This window comes from Cenococcum geophilum (genome assembly GCF_001692895.1).
Source record: "Cenococcum geophilum 1.58 unplaced genomic scaffold K441scaffold_2, whole genome shotgun sequence".
Lineage (NCBI taxonomy): Eukaryota > Fungi > Ascomycota > Dothideomycetes > Gloniales > Gloniaceae > Cenococcum > Cenococcum geophilum.
The window spans coordinates 5,285,320-5,299,834 of NW_027137560.1; the positions used below are offsets into that span (position 1 = coordinate 5,285,320).

At 40.6% G+C, this 14,515-nt stretch overlaps 3 protein-coding genes across 3 annotated transcripts; 1 reads left to right on the forward strand and 2 right to left on the reverse strand.

Moving 5' to 3' along the window:
* Positions 1-3,213: 3,213 nt before the first annotated feature.
* On the forward strand, positions 3,214-5,760 carry K441DRAFT_683900 (uncharacterized protein; the record flags this gene model as incomplete). Its single annotated transcript, XM_067651736.1, has 3 exons — positions 3,214-3,816; positions 3,864-5,621; positions 5,671-5,760. The coding sequence occupies 3 exons, from the start codon at positions 3,214-3,216 to the stop codon at positions 5,758-5,760; spliced, it is 2,451 nt and encodes an 816-aa protein (XP_067510136.1).
* A 187-nt stretch (positions 5,761-5,947) lies between these two features.
* K441DRAFT_673138 (uncharacterized protein) lies at positions 5,948-7,172 on the reverse strand (the record flags this gene model as incomplete). Its single annotated transcript, XM_067650621.1, has 2 exons — positions 5,948-7,108; positions 7,158-7,172. The coding sequence occupies 2 exons, from the start codon at positions 7,170-7,172 to the stop codon at positions 5,948-5,950; spliced, it is 1,176 nt and encodes a 391-aa protein (XP_067510137.1).
* Positions 7,173-9,159: 1,987 nt separating this feature from the next.
* K441DRAFT_719812 (uncharacterized protein) lies at positions 9,160-9,584 on the reverse strand (the record flags this gene model as incomplete). The annotated part of the gene is made up of 2 exons (XM_067654032.1): positions 9,252-9,584; positions 9,160-9,191 (listed from the first exon to the last, which is right to left on the reverse strand). Coding segments are annotated over exons 1-2 (162 nt in total), but the record flags the coding sequence as incomplete, so codon positions are not given.
* Positions 9,585-14,515: the final 4,931 nt, after the last annotated feature.

Here is a 14,515-nt window from a genome sequence, read left to right on the forward strand (position 1 = left end):
CCGTAAGTTGTCCTTTTAGTTTATTAGTTTAGTATATTATCTAATATCCCTAGCCTTTCTTCGTGGCTACGTAGGGCCTAAGTTCTCTATTAGGGACTTAGCTAGGCTACTACTAACTTCCTAAGTCTTTGGTGTGGGTGGTATAATATAGGTAGTTTAGGGGCGGCGTAGTATATAGATCCGTTGCGGATTAAGCTATATATCCTTCTTAAAAGCCTAGTCCCTACGCGTTACATCGGCTTAATAAACGGTGTTTATCTGCGGCCGTATAAGGTTTTCCATTATAATACTAATCTCTTTTATAAAGGAAGGCGTTAAGGGTATAGTTTTAGGCTAGATAAGCTACCTATTCTGTATATTAAGCTATAAGCCTAAATAGGCTAGCTATTTTCTCCTTAAGATTATATTATGGCTTTTAAGGTCCGTAATAAGGAAGGGGATATTATACTACCTTCGTCCGTTAACGCGGAGGTAGACTTATAAGATAGTTATAATAGGTAGTCCTATCTATTCATTATAACCGCGAATAGGGACTAGTTTAGGCAGTTCTTTAAGGGGTGCATTTAAAAAGTTAGCCAGTTTTATAGCGCACTTTATATTAATTAAGGTAAAGGTATTTACTCCTAAGTCAGCTAAAGTAGAGGTTAAAACTTAATATCTATTACGAAATAAAGTATAAGGGATAGTGTAGCTTCTTCTACTAACTAGCCGACCTAAATTAATATATAATATATTAATCCCTTTTAACCCTAGAGAGGAGTCTTCCTCTAAGGTTCCTCTTTTTTTAGCTCTATGCTGTTCTCCTAAATTAATAGGACCTCGTTTATCTTTGCCTTTATTAGGTAGTTCCTTATAGGGTAGCCTATTTAACTATATAAGAAGCAAGCTCCTTAATCGCTAAGGGCCTATATATAGGGGTCACTATATATAGGCCGGGTATATACTAGGCCCGTAGTAGGGGTAGCTATATAGCTAGCTACCGGGTTAACTATAGGAGTTGCCAATTATACTAGGGCACTATGGGCCGTATTTATAGTACTTACGGCCTAGTTTATAAGGTTTCTAGTTTTTAGCTAGTTGGCACGTGCCTTAATTTAATAAAGGCCTTAATTAATAGCTAGGCAATAGTCTATAAGTTCCTTTAACGTCTATACCGTAGTATAAGCTAGTAATACGGCCTACTATAGGTCTAGGGTAAGCTTGTTAAAGAGGTCTAGTAGTAAGTCTTCCTAGGGGATCTAGGCCTATCCGGCTAGGTATAGAAAGCGGGTTTAGAAGGCCAAAAAGGTCTCCATTATTTTTATATTTAGGCTTTTATAGCTAAGGTGGGCGTTTTATACTTTAAAAGGGTCTTTATAAATAAAAGATAAGTATTTAATTATTTCTTCTTTAGAGATAAAGGGGTCTACTAAGTCTTTAGTATATTGCGGGCGTAAATATATCTAGGCATCTCCGCTAGTACGGCCAAAAACATAGGCTATTCTAGCTTAGGCGCTAGGGAAGTAGTCTATATTAACTTTAAGCTTATCCTGTAATTAAAGCTTTTAATTATTAAATATAGGGTTAGTTCCGTCTATAAGTAGTAGGGGATCTACGACCTTTACTAACCACTTTAGTGCTATATAGGCCTTAGTAGATCTACTAAGGCGCTAGGATAAGGCCTAAAGGACGATAGCAAGTCTTTAGTTATCTAATAATAACTTATTATTAGATATAGGGGTATCTCTAGCTTTAAGCAGCTCTTATAGTTGTTTAATTTTAGTATTAGCAGCTATAAGCTCCGCCTAGGGGGTTAAAACGTTAATTGTTTCTTTATTTAAAGTATTTAAGGGTCCTATAGCTGCTTTACCTACTACTATAGTTTATAGCATAGTAGTAGGGGTATTAGGTAATTCTAGGTAATTTCTTTAGGGGTTCTAGTCTGTGCGTATCTTATAGGTCCTTTCCTTAGGGTTTTATTCTTTTCTTTTAGGTCCTGTCCTTATAGTCTTAGTAATATCCTTAGGGTCCTATTCTATATTCTTATAGATATATTTAAGTTCCTTCTTAAGAAGAAAGAGTAGAGTAAGCTTTAGATAATATTAGCGACTTAGTTAATTAAGATATAAGTACAGCAAAAGGGTCGCGTAAGCCTATATAATTGGATTGTCTATAAACAAGAATTTAAAGCTAGGGAAAGGAAAGGAGAAGAAGAGTAGCGCCGTTCGGTGTTTTATAAGATCTTCGCGTTACGTGATCGCAATATGCGGCAACCTGTGGCAATCTGTGGCAACTTGCCGGTGCGAAGTTCTGCCAGTGCCGTAACACCTTATACACTTAGCCCGGACGCACTTACGTCTCCTTTCCTTCCTTATCTTATGTTTTACAGTCTAGTCTAGCCTTATTCCTAATAAAGCCTAAGGGTAGGCTTTTTTTTTAAAAGGGAGGGTAATATAACGGCGCTAGGGCATATTACCTACCAAATTCCGTCATATTCTACTACACTCTACGATTGGCTTGCCTACTACTAGCGCCTTGGCGGTTACCTCTATAAATTTGTTTATATTAGTCTTGGTGACCCCTTTTCCTTCTCCTTAGCTTAGTATCTTCGTAATACAGCATTCGTTCAAGCTTCGGGTCAGAGGCATTTGTTCGAGCCGTAATACCTTTCAAGCCGAATATATATAAATTTAGCGATAATAAAGTTTAATAATTAGGAAGACGTTAAGGATTACAATATATTATATATTATATAAGCTTATATTATACGGCATATAGAATATAGTATATCGGTGTAATATTCCAACTACACGGTGTATTTACACCCTTACTCAGATCCTTGGTGGAGAATTTGTTGGTGACAAGGAGCAGTATGTCCGCACGTGCGCGTAGTGCACGTACCAACGGTCCACCAGGGTCTGGTTTGAGTAATCGCTTTTTGCCCTGCACGTGACATTGACAAGCTCCTCGCTCGAAAGAGAATAGCCAGACTCTGCCAAGACAAAATCCGCTACTTCCATCCATCCTGTCTATTTAATATAATCCCGTACATGAGAAGAATGGTTTTCAATTCTTAGCTTCTTGGAGCAATACTATGCTCACGTAATTTGCCTCCATTGGCTTACACAACCGCGCCTTAGTCATGGACTGTCAAGTCCGAAAGTCCGATCTCCTGTCTCCGCTGGGCCATGTCCGAAGGCATATCAACCTTCATCGTCTCCGCGCTTTGTCTCCATGGCCGCAGCCCCCGCACTCGCCATCTTTCCCCCTAGCTGCCCAGAAATGTCTATCCAGAGCTCGGCTTCGCGCTCACCTTCGCCTGATGCCTCTCCGGGAAAGCGGACAGCAAAGAGGCGGAAGGTTCTCTCTTGCTATGCCTGCCGGAGCAGGAAGATGAAGTGTGACCGCGTTTTTCCAGTATGCGGTCGGTGTGCAAGGACTGGCAGAGCCAATTCTTGTGCCTATGACCCGAGGCTGTTGGAACCCCAAAATGGCAATGCCCCTCCGGACTTAACTGGCGAGCCTGATGCTGTGCAGCGTAGCCAACATATCCACCCCACACTCGAGCCACGGGTGCTGCCAGTGCCAGGAATCAAGCCCCCTGATACTGTCATGTGGAAACTCAAAGTGCAAGAGCAGAGGATCGAGATGTTGGAAAAGCAAATATCTATTTTAGAGGGCGCTAAGAATGCGAGCCATCCTCCCACGTCGTCTCCTCTTGAACACCAGGAACCCAGAAGAGGTGTCTCGGCTCGCACTGAGGCTATGCTGTTTAGAGGCAAAAGCTTTAAGACCCAGTTCTACGGTCCTACTAGCCCTTTAAGTCTCTTATCGCATGTATGTACGCTGCCATTTTGCGTTTGCGTTGTTATTAATTCTCCCAGTTTCCCGAGCTCCATAAATTTACTAAAGAAGCTATGTCCACGGATTCTTCATGGGCACGTATCGAGGCGGACTTCCAGACATTTCGAGGCCGACGAAAGGCTGCCAAAGTAAAGGCCCAAAGTGCCCACTACACTGACACTGAAATCGCCGCCCTGCTTCCAGAAAAGAATACGGTGGACGAGTTGGTGTCTGTCTATTTCCAGAACTTTGAAACTACATACCGCATCTTACATCGGCCTTCCTTCTGGAAAGACTACCAAATATTCTGGGAGGACCCTCAGCAACGCTCACCGAGTATGGTAGTAATCATTCTTCTCGTCCTAGCTACTGTCCGGTGTCTTTCTACTACAGAGGAAACAAGCTTCATCGGCGACAGCTCCTCCGGACGTGAAGAAGCGACAGCATGGATTGAAGCTTGTGAAGCTTGGCTCCATCGTCACAGCCGGAAGCACCTTACTCTTGCATTCTTCCAAATCCAATGCCTCTCTGTACTGGCGAAGCAAGTAAACTGTATCAAGATGAAACAAGACTGGGCCCATACCGGGGAATTAATAAGACTTGGAATAGCAAGTGGACTCCATCGAGACCCATCCTTGCTAAAAGTCGGCAAGACCTCTGAGTTCGACAAAGAGATGAGACGGAGGATATGGGCCACCATTGTCGAGATGGAACTGCAAGCCTCCATCGAAAGGGGTTTACCTTCATCGGCGTATGGGCTTGAGTTTGATTGTCCAGCCCCTGCGAATATTGATGATGAAGCTTTTTGTCTGGCCTTCCCATCCCCTGCTTCGTCTAAGCCTCTCGAGCAATACACTGCGGCATCGTATCTTCATGCAAGCCGAAGTAGTCTCCCCCTACGCATCTCTCTGGCTTCATTGCTCAACAACCGAAAAACCGGAATTTCCTACGAAGACATCCTCCATTATGATTCCAGAATTAACTCAACACTCCAATCTCTTCCGCGGTGGTCCGACCAGGCCTGCACAACTCCCAGCATTCTCTTAGACCTCCAGCTCCGCCAGTTTCTAGTTATTCTTCACACCCCTTATGCTACACTCGCCACATCTAACTCACGTTATGTCTATTCCGCTGTTTCCTGTCTCAGCGCTGCAAGCACTCTCGTCACACATCACTCCACTCTTGTAGGGTCGGGCAAAAACATGCTAAACATGCTGCGAAATGACGTCTTCCGCGCTGCTACATGTATTGTGCAGACTATCTACATAACATCCATACCTCAACATGCACTCTCCGACAACTCTGCTGGGCCGCCAGATTACTCTGGCCCTAATAACCCTCTCAAATACCCACTCCCAGCGGCAACAACCCCTCTAGTTCTTCCCCCACCATCACACATCAGCACTGATATCGGCATCGGCGACAACTTCATCCTCAGCTCCCTCCGATCTTCTGCCTCCTCTATCGTTGAGAAGGCTATCGAGATCTTCGAGCAGAAGATGATGCGTATTGGCACTGGTTACATGGAGTTCTGGCTCATGTCTGCTGCATATGGCATCATGCCCTCCTCTAACCCCCCTGCTGGCACCGACGATCTGAAGTGCAGGGGTAAGAAGGCCATTGAAAAACTCACGAGAATTTGCTACAAGATTTTAGCCCTGCAGGAAAATGTGACGGCGGGAATTGAATCACAACCTGTGGCCGGGAGAGTAGTTGCTCAGACAGGCGCGGCGTCAGACGTGGTGATGGAGGGGGAGTCGTTGGGGGTGGGGGTGGTGGGCTTAGATAATGCGTCATCTGTAAGAACTCCTCTACATTATCAGTGTTATGCGCTAATGCGATAAGCAGGAGATCCCAGCACCTTTTGCCGATCTTGACGACATGTCTAGTTGGACATGGACAGACTTCTGGGCGTTTGATATGCTAGGTGAAACTTGAGGCCAGCAATCTTGCACGGGAGTGTTAGGATATGAAGCTATATGGAGGATATTGTAGAGATACATAGTGCTCCATCCCACGAAACAAACTTTTGGGTTCCCCTTTGCCTCTAGTTGGAGAACGTGATTATTGTAGTACACAACCCTTAAAATTAGGCTCTGTTCATAAAAAGCCTGTGGAACTTTCTTCAGTCATCCCCTATATGGTTATTATACTCATCAACTAGATCCGAAGCTCCTTGAAGGTCTTCCCCAGTAAGCCAATCCTGCGCCTCCTCTTCTCCCACCCATTTGACGAGGTAATATCTCACTCCGTCAAGATCCTGGTGTTGTATGATGGCCTCTACTTCATACTCGACTTCCAAATTCTCAGCATCTGAGGCCGGCGGATCTCCCGTGGTGTGTTTTATACGATCCTTTTCTTTAGTATTGTTTTTGTGGGAGTGTTCAAGCCGGTTATGGCTGGTCGCACGACTAAGGGAGGGTTCGGATGTGAAGGAGGAGGATTTGGACATTCGTAACCTCTTGGTTTGATGGTGGTCGGATTTTGGCGGTAATTCAATGGAAGCTGAAGATGCGGCCCTTCGGGGGTAATCGAGGAAGCCGCTTTCTGCGCGTAGCTGTTGCGCTGGGTTTGAAATTGATGTTGAAGAGGAAGTAGATTTGATGGCACGGACTTCCCTGCTGTGTTTCGAAGGTGACTTGAAAGGGAGTGCACTGGTGGTCATAAACGTTGACATTTTAATGCCTGATGAGGGCAGAGACAGCTCGTCTTCGTCATCGCCAGTATCGGCTTCGCTGTCCGTCACACTGTTTAGACCTTGCTCCACTGAGCGATGTATATGGCTTGCTCCAGTATCTTCCGCAGATTCATTTTCCCCTTCATCATTGTCATGAGTCTGGATAGGTGGCTTGCGTGTAATAACTACCTGAACTATCGGCCTGATAGTTGCAGCTGGAGTCTTTAGTGGTCTCCTTCTCCCGATCGTTTTCTTCTCTGCCTTCTGCGCCTCGGTGCGAATTTTTTCCTCTTTCTCGCGCTTAAATTCGGCGTTCTCGAATCGTTCGAGCTCCAACGGGGATACGTATTCCAAGATGGCTGAGAGGTCGACTTCTTCTACAGTTACCCCTCTATCCTCCTCCACTTCGGTGCGATCTGAGTTTTTGGCAGCTGTACCCGATTCATATACGATACGAACACGGTAGATTGGCCTGCCCTGGAAGTTTTCGAAGCGGGACAGGATGGAGGTGCGAGCGCTAGGAATCGGCGAGTTAGACGATGGTGTGGGATTTATTGGAGCAATGTATGTCTTTGGAAGATATAGATATGCCTCTTGCGTATCTGTAGACTATATCTATAAGCCAGTGACACGCAATGGGGGAAGGAAGTAATGCTACCTTGGCTGAAGTCATGTTAGCGACGGTCGGACTGAAAGGCGAGGAACAAGAGGTATGAGGGGACGCCGATTAGTTAACAGGGAGGAGAGCAGTATTTGCACTTTGGAGGGAAACAAGATGATTGTAGCAGTCATATTGGCGTGAATCGTTGTGCGCTTACGCTGAGATTGCGGAGTGGTGCGGAGTGGCGGATGAGATGAGACTTCCAGGGCGGGTGGAGGACCCAACCGGGGTGCAGCTGAGCAGGGTCACGGAAAAGTTGAACAGGGTCACCGATGGGGGTCGGCGAAAGTTGAACGGGGTCACCGATGGAGCGCCGGGAAAAGGTCGGCGGGGCCACACTTTTAGCCATACAGAACGCGCATCAGCAGCCACAATTTACCGTAGTGACTGATACATTGAATATGCAATGCATATGCTCAGCATATATATGCACCCTATGAAAATATTTAAATGGCTTATTAGTGATATATTGGCGGCATCTACTTAGTATATGCTGAGCGTATACTAAGCATATGTTACGCATATACTTAGTATAAGCTTAGCATATACTAAGTAGATGCTATTAAATAGCCTATCTTATATAGAATACAAAGGCAATACTTTAAAAGATAGTATATAAGGGAGTAAAATCTTAAAAATAAAGATAAATTTAATATAGTGTGTAGACTTAGCATATACGTAGTATATGCTAAGTCTATACACTATATATACAGGGATATTTTAATAACTTAAATTATTAATTTTGTTATAGCATATGCCCCACATATGCCACGCATAACTTATAATTTTTATTTATTAAATACTTTAAATTCTATAAAATAAATAAAATTTTTTTATATATGCACTGCATATGCATAAAGCTCAGCAGGGTCAGAAGTTAAGCGTGGTCTGAAAGGTTCTGACCCCGTTCAACTTTGTGACCTTGCCGAGGTTTTCCGTGACCTTGCCGAGCTGTAAGCCCGGACCCAACAACAGGGGCCCTGACGCTTGCATGAGATCGAAGGCTGTCCTACAATATCACTCAACCACCAAACCAAGATATTATCTTCAGCGCCCGTAGCCCACTCTGGCCGCGACTTCTGGTTTAGGCTTTGATCTGGCTTCAACGCTCTATCGACGAGCGCGATAAACACGTATTCGCGAAAGCAGGTGGGGATATAATCGGTTCACGCGACTCTACTCAACATACGAAGGGCGTGCGTTTACTTCTCACAACCAGTTTCAAAAATCTCTAGTATGATTTCTCTCCGGCAGAATAGGATTACTGTTCTATGGGAGTATTGATTTGGAGAAGACATCTGATGTTGCAGTAAACTTCCCGGACAGCGTTAACACAACACCGATCCATCTAGTAATATCTATAGTGCTGGTACAGACCTCAGTTACTCGCAAGGAATCCGAATGGCGACTGTCAGCAGTAACGCAGTACTCTCAAACCTTCTCCTGCTTTTAACCATATCCCAAAGGCCGTTCGTCATTCGATACTGCTATTTCAAACGTATAGCCACCAAATCATGAAATTCAATCTACCACGAATTAATTATTCTCAACTCAGAATAAACGAAGATCACACTAGTGCAACCTCTCGGTAGTGCCGCAACGGTCGGGGCAGCATGGTATAATCTCTGAGCTGCCATACTCCTATTGGCATTGATTTGGCGTGTTTCAAAACCAGATTACAGGTTGGACGGCATTTCATCCTCAGGCAGCAAAGTTTATAGTATCCCCGCGTAATTTTCTTGTTCACTCCTACTTCTCGATATATCGATTACCATCAAACCGTCTTCTCTTTGAGTCTGAAGAACATATTATAATCTTTAATGTTATATCTATATTTATAATAATGCAATAGGACAAGCTCCTCAGATCAAAGTCGGCTTAACCAGTACTTCACTATTATATCTGCAATATTATTCTGGCATTAATTCACCAAACTTGTGCAGTGCTTGATATGAAGCAAAGCAACTCTTCCAACCCCATCATCACGTTAGCTTTTCTTAATATCGTCAGCGATCTTCTCCGCAAGGGCATCTATTACTCGTTAGCTCCCGCCTCAAAACTCCAGACCAGTGCGTGGTACATATCACATACAAATCGTGCTCTGCGGATTTCCTGGTGGCAACAGTGCAAATACGCTAACGCCCACCACTCTCAAGCCTTTCACACCAAACACCCGGGCCCTCGAATCCACTACCGCCATGGCATCCCCGGCTTTCCCCATCCTACATGTCCCTGCACCATGTGACAACGACCCGAAGCTTTAATCACAGAGAGTATTTCCTCATCCGTCTGGGTTCCATTCAATCCAGGAAATATCTCCTGGCTCAGCAGAACCCCCTTCCTAATAAAGAGGGTCTCTTATATAAAATTACAGGGCCGTTAAAATTGGACTCTATACCTATATAAGGTGGCCTAGCTTACGAACCTACTAGTCTTTAGATTTAGTAGAACTAACGTAAAGACGTCGCATAGGTATAGGTAGGGGGGTAGTAGTAGTTAAGACGTTGTGAGCAGTAAAAAGATTTTATAAGATAGTAATATTAAATTAAGGTTATAGAGCTAAAACTCTGTATATTGCTTATTTTCTATATAGGTAGTTAAAGAGATTTTAAGGAACTTTAACCGCCGGTTAAAGTTATCTAATTAATTAGATTCCTACCAAGAGCTTTCTCCACAAGTCTTATCACGTAATATCGTTGCGAGCTTATTTTCCAACACCCCCCCTTAAGTTTAGTTAACGATACCGCTATATACACTATATATAGGGGCGTAGGATTGCTTAATTAGGGTTACTAAAGCTCCTTTAAGGTGGAACAAGTATTCTATAAAACACCCCTTAACTTTTTAGCAGCACCTCCCTATAGGTATTCTATATTGCCTATAAAACTCTTAAGGCCCTATAGCCTTACCCTATATCTCTCCTAAAGTATATTTACCCTTCCTACCGGTATAGGTCCTTCGTAATATCGTGCCGTTAGATTCGGATTATAGGTTTAGATAGTAGGTTTAGGTAGTAGGTTAGTAGATTAAGGTTAAGTTCTATCGCTTGTTTTAAGGCCTTAAGGCGTTATTTAGCGCACTCTCTAAGGATTTACTAGTTGTGTACTAATTTCCTAATAAGGCCTAGTGTAGTTAATTAAGTCTCTACACCATCCGAAAGTATTTAAAAAAGGCGTAGAACTAAGGACCTATAAGAGGCTTAGTAAGGCCGTCGGCCGCTATATTAATTAAAGTAACGTATATAAGGTTAATCCTACTACTGTTTATCTTATCTCTTACGTAGTAAAACTAGATATTGATATACTTTATTTAATTATATTAAACCAGATTTTCGGCCAACGCCTTCGCAGCTTAGTTATTAGTTTTAATTAAGATTCTAGTAAACTATTTGTTCTAGTCTAGTACGCCTAGTTTAGTAAGTAAAAGTTAAAGCTACATAGCCTCTTTTACTGCAGCCGTTAGAGCCGTGTACTCTAATTAGCATATTAATAGCAAAACGGTAGCTTATAGCTTTAATTTCTATAAAATTAGTCCTCTGTTTAATATAAATATAAAGCCTAATATAGAGCGTCTTATAGTTTTATCTTATCCCTAGTTAGCGTTACTAAAGCCAATTAGTATAAGGTCTAGGTCCTTATCGCCTTTATAAGTAATTCCTCTATTAAGTAAGCCGGCTAAGTATTAAAGGATAAGCCTTATGGCCGTTATATGGGTAAAGGTAGGATTATAAGCAAAACGGCTTACCGTTAATACCGTAAAGGCAATATCTAGCCTTATTTCTATTATAGGAAATATAACTAAACTAACTATACTCTAGTATTTTCTAACGTTGTTCTTATTAGTAGTTTCTTAATTAGCTACTAGCTTAATTAAGTACTTTATAGGTACTAGTAAGGTATTAGCCTTTTATAATCTAAAGCGTTTAAAAGATTTAATAAGGTAGGCTCGCTATAAAAATATAATCTTCTTCTTTATTCGATCTCTTATAACTATTATACCTAAGTAAAAGCTTATTAGACTAAGATCTATTATTTAAAAGGCCGCTTTAAGCTCTACTTTCGCCTAATTAACTACTGCTATATCTTTATAGATAATCTTAGTATTATTAATATAGGCAGAAATAATTAAACCTTTCTATCCTTTGCTAGTGGCGAATATACTATAATCTATGTATAGGTAGCAAAGTCTAAGCTTGACCTTTACCGCACATGCAACCTTACCAAAAGGTAGCGCCACACTTTAAAACTTACGCATACCTATCTTACCATCAAAAACAATCGATTTTCTAACTTTTAAGACTTAATTCCTACTGCCTAGCGAGCTAGAGGTGGATTTATTTGTCGTTTTACCCCCTTTCCCCTAACAGAAAATTCTTCTTAGGGGTGGTCCTAGCTTATAAGCGAGGCATGGATAGGAACACTAAAACTAAATACTAAAACTACAAAATATAGAGGCTAGATTTTCTACTACCTTTTAGCCTAATCTCCCCAGAAATCTTCTAGTAGGATTAGTAAGGAGAAAGGGTATAAGGATAGTAAAAACTAGGAACCCCTATATAAGATACAAAATGCTAAGGCCTAATAGGTCTAAAAAAAAACCTCCTATAGAAATAAGTGATGAAGAGCCTATATCTACTTTTTCTCTCCCTTCTTCTTCTCTTAGCCTATTTAGGACAAGAGAAAAAAGAGGGCATCCTTAGTCTTCTCCTAAAAAAGAAAACTAAAAACCTGCAAAAAAGACAATAAAACTAATAACTACTATGGATAGGATACCTAGTATACCTTTTCCTCCCCTCTCTCCAGAACAACACCTATAAAAGGCTTTAGAAAGCCTACTCTAGGCCTATAAAAGGCTAAAAGAAGAAAAAGAAAAAGAAAAAGTTAGAAAGATAGGGAACTATATACAGAGTATCTTAGTAAGAGAAGATCCCTTTACAAAAGAAGAAATAGAAAAAGATGTCCTAAAAGGACTAGTTAAAGAAGTAAGAGCTCTCCGTAAGGAGGTAGCCCCTACTAAAGAAACCTACGCTAAGAGGCTAAAGAAGGACCTCCTTACTTCGTCCTCTTTACCCTCGTCACTACCGTCTCCTACTCCCTCTACTTCTACTAGAAGTAAGAAAAAGCAGCTATAAGAAAAGAAGCTAGTCCTAATTATAGACGAAAAGGACTAATTCTTAGATACATTCTCTATACAAAATAAAGTCAATTAACTATTTGCATTAAAACTGTAAGTAAAAAAGCTAGTACTAGCGTCTATAGCTAGAACTAAAGGAAAACAAAATATTCTCCTTATGACTATAGAAGAGTATAATGTGGATTTCCTAGTCAAATATAAGGAGATCTAGCATAACTGCTTTACCTTTTAAAGAGAACAAAAACTAGAACTATGGGTTTAAATTATAGCCTATAGGGTTCCTACTCTACCTTTCCTAAAAGAAGGAGGCTCTAAGCTTCTAAAAGAAGAAATTAAGACCTTTAATCCTATAAGGATATAAGGACTACCTAGATAGATCTTATCTAGCGAAAAAGACATAATTTATAGACTAGATTTGGCTCTATAGTTTTTACTATAGAGAACGAAGAAAAAAGACAAGAAATTCTTAAGTAAAAAGAGATATCAATTGCAGGTACAGCTACTAAGGTAGTTATTGGAAACACAGGGCAAATCACCAATATTACTTAAGTAGATACAGTGATGGAAAAGCTTATTATATTAGATAGGGGAGGGTAAGGAACTTAAGGTTCCTCACTACGCTAGTGCCACAACGGCACGTGACGGCAATTTGCCGCACATAAGGGCAAATTGCCTTATTCCCAATACTAGCAACTCTTCTTTTTATAGTTGCTATCTATATACAAATAGACTGTATATAATAATACAACAGTAGGTAGAATATAGCAGACTTTAGTAGGTAACACGCCTTATTCTGCTAACCCGGACTTCTGCTAGCCAATTACAATTTTCCATGCCCGGTATAGAAAATCGCTATTAGCTTACTTACTACTAGCGCCTTAGCGGCCTTTACCGCATCTTCTACTCCCTCTTAACCTAACCTTTAACTTGTATATATAGAGTATTTATATTAATAAACGTCTCTAGCGCCTTGTTTGGGTTTGCCTTCATTATTACATCTACTAAGTTATCTTGGCCATTGATCTATTGAATTTTAAAGAGTTTTTAACGCTTATAAGATTGCTATAATGCTATAATATTAATTATAAGGCGCTTCTTTTTTATAGTATTAAGCTTAACTAAATACTTATAGAGGGAATATAAGTTGGTATATACGATTATAGGGATAACAGGAAGTTTAAGTTAATCTATAATTATCTTTAAGGTAGTTCCAATTATAATTACCATATTAACTCCGCCGACTATTTTATATATCTCTAACGCTAGAACGCTTTAAGTAACGCGCTTACTCTTAGTTAAGCTTTAATAGATAAGATTGCCGTAGATCGTGAAGTTATTCTCTTTGGTAGATTTATTCGCGATAATAATCTTATATCCTAGCTAGGAGCTAAAATCTTTATTATTTATAAACGACCTATTAACAAACACGAAGAGCTTAGTAGTGGGAAGATTAATAGGTATATAGAGTAATCCTTAATCAAAATGGTTTATTTGCTAGAAAAGACGCTTATTTAGGGTAAGAATGTTATCCTTAGTTAGTTCCTAGTGTTAAGCGGCAATAAAGAGATTAAAGGAAGCCTTANGTTAATAGATANAAGNAATATAAGCTNNNTAAGCGCGTTNCTCTANATATCCTTGCTTTAGAGAATTAACGTTAATAACGTTAATCTTCTTACCTTAACCCTTCTGGCGTAAAGTAATAGAATCCTTATTTAGGGAGAGGATGTATCTATTAAAGAGTAATGGTGTTATTAAACTAAGTTTTTCCTTTGGCTTTGCTATAAGATTTGCCTTTACTAGCTTATCTTCTTTAAGAGCTAAGAATTAGTTATCTCCTAAGATAATTATATTATTGGTTTATATACTGACGATTCTAAATAGGGTTCCCGTAGTTATAATAAGGAAGTAGGGATTAAATATAGAAGTAGTTATTAAAAGCTTCTCCTTATGGTGCTTACTATAGGTAGCCTACTAATAGGTTCCTACCTCTGCGATTCCGTATAATAGCTTAAGAATAACTATAATTATATCTTTGGGATATTAATGGCGAATTTATTCTAGAAAATATGCCAATATTAAGCGCTAAAGGTGCGTCTCTAATTAGGTGTAGGCTTAAGTAATATCTTATAAATAAACTGCTATTCCGTTCTTTATTAAGGAGGGAGCTAGTGTAACAATAACTCGCTAACTAGCTCGTTAAATTATAGGGAATTGCGTAAGGA